Source organism: Astatotilapia calliptera, chromosome 10, assembly GCF_900246225.1.
Source record: "Astatotilapia calliptera chromosome 10, fAstCal1.2, whole genome shotgun sequence".
Lineage (NCBI taxonomy): Eukaryota > Metazoa > Chordata > Actinopteri > Cichliformes > Cichlidae > Astatotilapia > Astatotilapia calliptera.
The window spans coordinates 33,241,404-33,251,369 of NC_039311.1; the positions used below are offsets into that span (position 1 = coordinate 33,241,404).

General features: G+C 49.5%; 1 protein-coding gene across 1 annotated transcript; it reads right to left on the reverse strand.

Moving 5' to 3' along the window:
* Positions 1-975: 975 nt before the first annotated feature.
* Positions 976-5,169, reverse strand: LOC113031050 (hepatitis A virus cellular receptor 1 homolog). The gene is made up of 7 exons (XM_026182911.1): positions 4,984-5,169; positions 4,242-4,583; positions 3,980-4,042; positions 3,559-3,620; positions 3,103-3,184; positions 2,884-2,911; positions 976-1,645 (listed from the first exon to the last, which is right to left on the reverse strand). The coding sequence occupies exons 1-7, from the start codon at positions 5,015-5,017 to the stop codon at positions 1,423-1,425; spliced, it is 834 nt and encodes a 277-aa protein (XP_026038696.1). The 5' UTR covers positions 5,018-5,169; the 3' UTR covers positions 976-1,422.
* Positions 5,170-9,966: the final 4,797 nt, after the last annotated feature.

Here is a 9,966-nt window from a genome sequence, read left to right on the forward strand (position 1 = left end):
AAATGTGGACCCATCTCTTTACAGTTACAGGCCAATATCAAAGTGACTGTTGGTGTCAGAGATCTTGGAAAAAACAGCTGCAGAACAACTTAACAACTTTTTGGAGAAGAACAATGTTCTGGACATTTGCACTCCACTGAAACCGCTTTGCTTAAAGCGTGTGGGGACACTCTGATGGCAGCAGACTCTGGAGAGTACATCGTTCTGGTTCTGTTGATCACAACATCCTGATAAATAGGCTGAAGGACTTGTTTGGGATTACTGGTGTTGTTTAAAATGGTTTATGTCGCATCTATCTGAGAGATCCTTTACTGTCTGTATGAATCAGGTGCTGTCGGAAGCATCAGTTCTGCCTTCTGGGGCACCTCAAGGATCTGTTTTAGGTCCGATTCTCTTTTTGCTGTATATCCTCCCTCTAGGCCACATTATCAGACGTTACAATAATGACCTGTACCGGGTTTAAAACACGTGGGGATCAAGCTTTTCTGTCTAGACTCTGCTGACTCCTTTAAAAAGCAGCTGAAGACATTTTTATACAAACGGGCTTTTAATTAATTTTAACTTGCATGTCTGATCTTATTGTGAAGCACTTTGTGATTTCTATCTGTGAAATGTGCTATATAAATACATTTTACTTACTTACATCACTGAAGCTTAATTAAAAGTAGCCCCTCCCACTGTCAGCGATGTCACAGAGGAGACACACACGAGAAATGTTTTCCATATTTAGAAAGCCATGTTTACGTCGCTCTGATGTCCTGTAAAACTCAGAGCTGAGGCACCTTCAACAAGCTGCTGCAGAAAACTGACCATCAGACTTACATCACGAGGAGCTCCGCCCATCTGTGACGTGCTTCGTCTGATTGGCTCCAGCGAGGAGCTTCAGAGATCAGGACGCGACTCGCCGTGTGAGGACAGACTGAAATAGCCAAATCTGAACAATTTCACTCATTTTTCATGCTTTTATTGTTTAAACAACAACAGGAAACATATTGATCAATAAGAAAACAGATGATTGGTGCCGTGTGACAAGCACGTCACATGACCTTATGTGTGTTTGTCACAATAAAAATCTGACGACCGTCTTCAGTTTGACGGCTTCAGGTCACGTGTCAGACAGGACGTGTTGTCACGAGTCCCTCGCTTGTCACATGACAAGACATCAAACGAAACTTTAAAACTTTACAGGGAACTTTCGTGGGTGTCTAAAGGGGCGGGGTCACCTGTGTCACTGTGGATTCTTATAGGTTAACTCTGAAAAAACAACCTATCAGAATAAAAGCTCGCTACATCTGTAGGCAGCAACTACACCTGCTGCACACCCGGAGCTCTGTGATTGGAGCCTTTCAAAGCAAAGTGTCCAATCAGAGATACGCTCCTGCTTCCTGTTATCATCCCGCCTCCAGGCGGGTGGGTGGGACCTCAGGGGCAGTACTCATAGTCTCCCCCATCTTCTCCTCTACCTCCATCACAGCCGCCGCCATCGCTACTGCCACCATCGCTACTGCCACCATCGCCGCCATCGCCGCCATCACCGTCGCTCTCCATCTGGTAGATGTTGTCCACGGTGGAGCTCTGCAGCTGCAGAGTGGACGCCGTGGAGCTGAACTGGACCTGCTGACCCGGGCCGACCTTCTCCTGAGGGCTGAGACAGGAGAGCATCAGTTTCATCATCACAGCGACTTCCTGTGGACAGTGAAAGACTTCCTGTAGAGAAGCTCCAGCTTCTCATTAGACATGTCAGCTTTAAAACCTTTGAGATGAATTTGAATAAAAAACGATGACTGATCATATGGTAACCATGGCAGCCGATCGACTGTGTCGGACACGTTTGATCATAAACTGGTGACCTGACACTGTCGCCGATGATCGTTTATATTTCTGCTGCGTGGATCCGTTTCCTGCTTCATCACGAGTTTGATTTTCCAAAGTAAAAGCCTCAAACTTTAAAAACGAGTCCCAGCAGACTCTGAAAGGTCACAGAGTTACGCTGGTTACGCCGTGCTTCAGGCTGAGTGGTCATGTGACCCTCTAATTCAGGCTGTGACATTTCAGCGCGGGGCGCTCGGCCGGGCGAGGATGAGGAGGAGGCAGGGTGTAAACCTCAGAGCTTCCTCTCCTCGCTCGCAGCTTCTGGTAAGCCGAGCAGCAGGGAACCGAAACTCTTGCGGTTGGTGGGTGGAGTCTGCAGCGGGCTCACGGGTGGAGCTCCTGATGCTGGTCGTACGTCACCCGGACCCCAGGAGATGTGAAGAGCGTTGCTATGGAAACAATGATGATCTCAGGTGTTCTGCAGATGTGCCGCAGCTGTGCGCTGCACCTGCCTCACTTAGACGTATTTAAAGTTTATTCAAAGTTTTTATGGCTGCACGACCACAACCTCAACTTCCTGTTTCCTGTCGTCTGGTCACCGTTCATGACTGTCACACGTGCATAAAACATCCTCGAGTTCCTCTTTCTGCTGCGACCCTGCGACTGCGCTGGAACATGGCTGCCAGCCCGCTGCACACAGCCTCGGCCGTGACGCTCCGCCTTTCTGCTCCGGCGCTGTGACAGCAGCGTGGACACATCTGGGCCCGTGGGCCTGCGTGCTGGGCTTTAACGATCAGGCTGCTTCGTTCTCGCTCAGCATCTCAACGCCACCTGAAACCTCCTGCTCAGCTCGCCTTCGTTTGAAATCGCCCGCGTGGTTTGTGGGTTTCTTTATCTGTGAGTTTCAGTCTGAGCGCGCTCAGTCGTGAGAAGACGCTGCCAAGATGATCGCAGCGCGCCGAAGGCCCGCGAGCCGAGACCCCACGAAGGTCAAACCTGACTCAGGGTTCATCAGCGGCGATCGAGGCGCTCAGACACGGCGTTTATTCAGAAAACAGGAAGTTCACTCACGTGCTGACGAGCTGCTTCAGTCTTCTCACTGCAGAGACACAAACGACGTGATGAGGAGCTCGCCGTGCGTCACAGAGTAAAACACAGTTCAAACTAATAAATGTTTCCTGCATCACTGACGCTCAGGGCGGGATTAAGAACCCGCTGCCACACCGACCATGGTCGCCGTCCTCGATGTTTCGAGGCCGTGAGAACAGACGGGTTCATTCTCGTACTCACCGGCGACGACGAGTCCACCGAGCGTGAGCAGAAACACGAAGACCAGCAGGACGGCGATCAGAGGCGCCATCGTCTGCGAACCCTGAAAAACACGACATCACCGTCACAGCGAGGCCCGCGGTCTGCTCAAACACTGACACTTTATTAGGAACAGCCAATCACTGCTCAGACTGATGTTCAAAACCTACAAAGAAACTGTCAGAGCGAGACATCAAGTCATAATCTGACTTCATCATCTTCATCATCATCAGGGTCTATAAACAGTCTGGTTTTACTTCCTGTTTAACTTATCTGCTGATATCGATCCACCAATCACAGCGAGGGTGCACTGTGCAGTCTGTTCAAATAATATTTTCATTGCTCAGAACATCAGTGTGGCGCTCGTGCTGAGCTTCGTCTTCGTGTGGCGGTGGCGTCACACGTCTCACGTTTCACAGCGTTCGTTCGTTTTCTCACCTCGTGGCTGCGCTTCACACCGGAGGAGGCCGTCAGGGGGCTTTCTGTGGAGGTCACATGACCTGCGGACGTGAAAGCAGACATTTTTAGGACAGCGTGTCAGCAGCAGGATGATGTCATAGCGCTCTCATTTGACCCTGACACGTCTGACTGTACGAAACCCACGAGACACAAACACAGAGGTCGTCCACTGCGGCGTCGTCGATGTTCAAGTGTCCAATAAAGTTAACTGAAAACTTTACACCTGCACTTCCTCTGACTGACACAGACGCTGCTGGTCTCTGTAGGTCATCGTCACCTTCATCACCCGTTCACCTCAGAGCTCCTGACTGGATTATCTGAGTTCATTTGAATTTCTCCTTTTTCCTGCTTTCAGATTCTGTTGCTACATCAAACAGATTCACCGCAGCTCTGTCGTCACCTTCAGTCGGAGAGGACGACGTCGACTCTGTGGGCGTGTCTGTCGTGCGGGCCGTGGGAGCGTCTGAAACAGATCAATGACATGAACACAAAGAGCATCAGAGCTGACTCCGAGTCTGATCAGCTGTGAATCAACATCTGGATCTCACAGATGTGTTTCTCTGGGCTGCTGTCAGCGACATGAGCGAGTCGTCCTCAGAGAGCCGCTGATGGTTCAGGACGATGATCCCGACACGTGAGCTCGGTCGAACCTGCAGACTCACCTGTGGCGACGCTCAGGTCAAAGTGATGCTTCTCATCGTTGAACCAGCCGGGTATATGCACCCTGCAGCCGTATCGTCCAGCGTCTCCCTCTGTCAGGCTCTTTATGGTCAGAGAGACGTCTCCGTCCGCCAGTCGGCCCAGCAGCTCATACCTGCTGGAAGCTCTGGTTAACACTCTGAGTCCATCTGTGGAGATCAGCTGATTGGAGCACTTGTTGAACGGTATCTCTCCTCGCTGCCAGCACGCTGACAGAGCGGCGTGATATTTCCTGTCATATTTACAGGGCAGAGTGACGTCCTGACCTGTGTGACCTTTGACCCTGCTGCTGTCACATTCACAGACTGGAAACAGAAACAGAGGAAAGCTTTGTTACATCAGATCCAAACTCTGCTCAGATCAGGTCAGACTATCGGAGAGGTCACCTCTGACCTGAACTCTGACCCTCGCTGACCTCAGCCTGTAAGCCTGCAGGAGGTCAGCGGGAACGAGCCCACGTTACAGCTGTTACAACACCAGCAGCTCGTCCTCAGACCTCTGCACGTCTCTACCACAGAGACTCAGCCCTGTCACGAGTAATAACCACAGCAGCTCCTCGTCTTTACTCGCTGCAGTCTGAACAAGACTCATCCTGCAAACTCAGGCTAAAGCTACAAAAGTGCAGAAGAAGAACGCAGCAGTGACATCAGAGCGGCTAAAGTTTCTGTGTTTACAGAGTTTCAGGGAAAGAGAGCCAGCAGTTACCTGAGAGCAGAGCGAGCAGCAGCCTGAGCTTCATGACGGAGCTGAATGCGCCTCAGAGCAGCTCCAACAGCTGCTGACAGCCACCACAGCTGCACGCTGCAAGAAATGAAGTGACGCGTAAAAACCAGCACCACACGCTGCTGCGGCAGGAGCATCACACACAGCAGGCAGGGACCAATCAGAGAGCAGCTCTCGGTTTACTGTGCTCAGTCAGACGAGTCTGTTTTTACTCTGATTACTTACACTACTTTGGCTTTTACAGATCATATGTGATGATTTATGATCACATGACTGTCGTTACTCGTGTTTATTTCATTGTTTTATAACCTGATGACGTTTTTATCTGCTGAACTAAAATAATAATTCTGGTTTATTCATCATCAATAACATGCAGCTCGTGTTCTCTCGTGACTCCTTCCTAAAAACCTTCACCTTTTACAGATATGATGATTCCACGCCGTGGGCGGGGCTTGGAGGTAAACTGCGGCGGTTCAGCGACGACAGAGTTGAACCCACAGCTCAGTGTTTGCTCCCGCAGGTCTTTCATCACCGATCACGTTCATAGTGTTGAATATCACATTTCATATCAAATATAAAGCCCGAGTCATGTGACCTGTTATTGTAATGACAGAGAATTTGAAACATCCCAGTTTCCTTGAGAGTGATTTGTGTTCACACGGTAACAGGATCAGGACGACTACACACTGAGGCCACGTCCACACCGGCCGGATAGATCTGAAAACGGCGTCCACGCTAGCGTTTCCAGTCGTTTTCACAGAGCCGTGCGTCCACATTGAAACGGTCCAAAGCACAAACTCAAGTGAGAATTAAAGATTTGAAGGAAAGCTGTCTGCAGCACAGATCTGTAACAGGGCCGTCAAAGCTGAGAGCAAACAAAACAGCTGCTGTGTAGTGTCCTCCGCTTGATTTGGTCACGTGACTGCATCACATGACTAAAATGCATCATCGTTTTAGAAAGTCTGCGTGTTCGAGTGTCCACACTGCGACGACAGCTCCGTTTTGAAATGTACTCGTTTTCAAAACGCTGCGTTTCTCCTTGAGGAAAACGCCGTCTCAGTGTGGACGGGAGGCCAAACGTTGCGTTTTTAAACAGAAACGTGTTTCATTGTGGACGTAGCCTCAGCCACAGAGTCTGCAAACAGTCCAGAACTACTGGAGAGACACTTGTGGGAGGTTTAGTCCTAAGGAAGACGTCACTGAACCGTGGACAGGAACAAACTGAGAGGTCTCAGGTGAGCTGGACAGACGCCTGCAGCCAGACTGAAGGACGAGCAGGACAAAGGTCCTGCAGGCTGAAGCGTCCTTCGGCCAGACGAGCTGAGACGCTGCTCGTGGTTGGAGGAAGACGGCAGAGGCCACGCCCCCGCAGTGAAGCACGGTGGTGGCAGCATTCTGACTCATCGGGGTGTTTGTGCTTTCATGTCTGGTTTTAGCATCAGCACAGTGGAGCTACTGTGTACCAGAGATGCAGATCTAAGCCAGCACAGACCACTGGTTCTCTTATTTTGAAAGGTCCTGATCCTGTGTTGTTCCTTGTGTCTGACTTCCTGCTGCTGGGTGGAGAAACCCCTGACAGATGTTTGTTTCACTGCCGTGCTTTGAATGGAACCAGTGATGTCGTCCATGACAGCATCACACAGTGTGTAAGAAACACCAGGATGTGACTGTGGGTGATGTAACCTGAGATCTGAGGGTCAGTTTCTCTAAACGTGAGATTTCAGTTTCCTGCGCTGACCCACATTTCTACACATGTGAGGGAGGGAACACCATCAGCATCCACCACAGAGCTGTTTGTTGTGTGGTTGGAGAGCAGTGGTCACCATGGTTTCCTGTTTGCAGCAGCTGATGGAGGCTGTTTCCTGTGACTACACCCTGGATGCTTTCACTTCCCTTTTTCACCTCTGACAGCCCGCTGTAAGAAATATCTGCAGCTGGACTCATGACACATATTTTAAAGAAAGATTTTTTCAGCCTCCAGAAATGAAAAAAGGAAATAATTTGCTTCATTTTTATGTTTCATTAAAATAAAAACATTTTCCTGTGGGAGGTCGTAGCTAGGGCCGGGTTTTTATAATCGATTCATCGATTAAAATCGATTCTGGCTTGGATAACGTAAAATCGATTCATTAAAATCCTGAATCGATTTTTTAATATAAATTTATTTTGCCCGAAATGCCAGAATCTCAGGTGACATCTCACAAAATTTCAACAACCACCAAACAGCTAAGACAGTAAATGAGAGCAGGAACACGGATTCTGCACAAAGACTTAGACACACAGTGCGACCCACGGATCAGAATCAGTGAGATGTCGCCTTTCTCACAGTCGGGGCTGAAAGCCGACAGCTCGCTGATTCTGATCTGTCGGCGCTTTGTGTTCACGCCCTTTATGCGCTGATTCTAAAGCTGTTAGTTTGATGTCTCTCCAAACAATATTGACCGAACCAGCAGCAAAAGAAGATCCAAACTACGCTTCACATGAACATCGTCATGAATTCACTCTGACTTTTACTGTTTTGCTTCCACCAGGATGCACAGCTCTCTCTCTCTCTCTCCCTCTCTCTCCCCCCCCTCTCTCTCTCTCTCTCCCCCCTCTCTCTCTCTCTCTCTCACCCCCTCTCTCTCTCTCTCTCTCTGTACTTCAAGAACAGTTTCCCTTTCTTCATTATTCGTTTGCTTGTTACGCACAAGTCCGGGACCAATAAAGTACACTTTCTTTCTTTTCTTTCTAAATGTACTGATCTGAATTATAATATTTCTGACTGTCAAAATTTCCCAGATTTAAATCGAATCGAATCAAATTAAATCGAATCGTGGATCGAATCGATTCGGGACCTTGTGAATCAGAATTAAATCGATTCTAGAAATCAGTGACGATACCCAGCCCTAGTCGTAGCGTCTCACACACTGCAGTACCACCTTTGACCACAGCAGGGAACCCCGGCGCTGTTGTTACGTTTCTCAGGTCCGCGCCGGGTTCACGTCTGGGTCTAAAATGTGTTCTGGTCACTGAGTTACGACGTGGATCTGACAAAGAGGGATCATTCATGTGAGACGTGTCTGTCACTGATAAATTCCAACCTGCACAGCTGCCTGTCAGGGAATCGAACCCCCGTCTATACGTGACACACACGAGGTTTAGGGCTGGCCAATAACAGCAGGTCTGACTTGATCCAGCTTCATAAAGTCTGCGCTCAGCTTCGCAGCCTGATGCTCGTTTTTTTCCACTTGTTCCGTCATGTTACACAAAACGTGCTGATGGAAAGGCTGCCTGAGAACGTCTGCCCCCGTCCCTTCTTCAGCCCGCAGGCCGTACGTTTGACATCTCTGCCCACCCGTCAATCTGAGTAACCCTCTTCACTCAGGCCACTCCCACACAGTCAGGGAATCGAACCCCCGTCTCCCACGTGACCGGCGGGAAGACTCATCACTAACGTTCCCTCTAAGCTGCGCGCAGTTGCAGTCACGTACTGTTGCACGGTCTCTGCGCACAAAAACCGAACCTGCATTGAAATGAAAATAAACACGTAAAAAGTCTGTTTTGCAGTGTGAGTCAGTGAGTGACCGGCTGCTCCAGCCAATCACGCGATTCACATTCGTATATACGCAGCTAATCTACGTCGTTGACGGGCTCTGACAGCGTCCTCATGTGCCGACGCCGGCGTTTTAGCAAAGCGGCTGATGTGGAGTGAAGCCACGTTAATGACAACGTTTTAGGAGTGACGGCGGTGTTACGATGTGCCGGGAGTCCGCTGTTCTTGACCTCGCTGTCTGCTGTGGAGCTGGCGGGTCACAGACGTCTCTGAAAACATCGGAGCGCGTTTGGAAATATGTGATATCTTGATAAATCGAGCAGATATGTGAAGTTTACACAGCTACATTCTCGCTTGAAAATAACTTAAAAGCTTATTTTGTGACCCAGAAATATTTAAGAGTTTTTAGCCTCGCTCGTCCACCATTGCAGCGTTTGAGTTTTTGGATGAAATGCATTCTGGGATATTTAGCTGTACCAAGTCCACACAAGTCACCAGTAGGTGGCAGGTGAAGTGTCTTGCCCAAGGACACAACGACCCAGACTGTCCGAGCCGGGGCTCGAACAGGCAACCTTCCGATTACAAGACGAACTCTCAACTCTTGAGCCACGACCGCCCACAGCAGCGGTGAGTGTTCCCACCTCCTGCTCTTTGTAACTTAACGCCATCTTTCCGTTTTTGAGTTTTGGACATGATTGTGGAGGATATCTTTGCAGCAAGTAAAGCTACCGGAAATGTACAACCCCACGCCCGGCCTCAAACCAGGAAGTTAGCATTTTCTCGTGCACAGGGTCTATTTATACATAAAGTTTCAGCTGCGCTCTGATCAGCTGATCTGAAAAAGACTCAAATGAAAACACTGAACATCTCCAATGAAATCTTAAATTTATCATTTTCAAATCATCCAGAAAAGAAATTGAAGAAGAAGATCCAGAGCGTCCACAACACAAAGACTGTCACAGTTTGTGGCATTCAGGTGTCACATAGTACAAGCTCCAAGCAGCTGTGATGGAGATGCCGCACTTCCTGAGACACAGTTTGATGCCCTGAACAATACACAAGCGAAGAAAGCCACGCCCCCCACCACCGACCAGACCATCTGTCTGCCTGCAGCGTGAGATCTCTCACTGCTGCTGGACCAGACAACATCCCAGGTCGCGTGCCGAGAGACCGCGCTGATCAGCTGGCCGATGTCAGACATTTTCAACTCATCACTGAGCCAGATGATCGTCCAGCGTGCTTCAAGTCCACCACCACAGTGCCAAAGACATCCTCAGGATCCTGCCTGAATGATTACCCGTCGCCCTGACCCCCATCATCATGAAGTGCTTCGACAGACTTGTCATGGCACATGTGAAGAGCGACCTGCTCCGCTCTGGACCCGCTGCAGTCTGCACACCAGCCCAACAGGTCGACGAGGATGCTGTTTC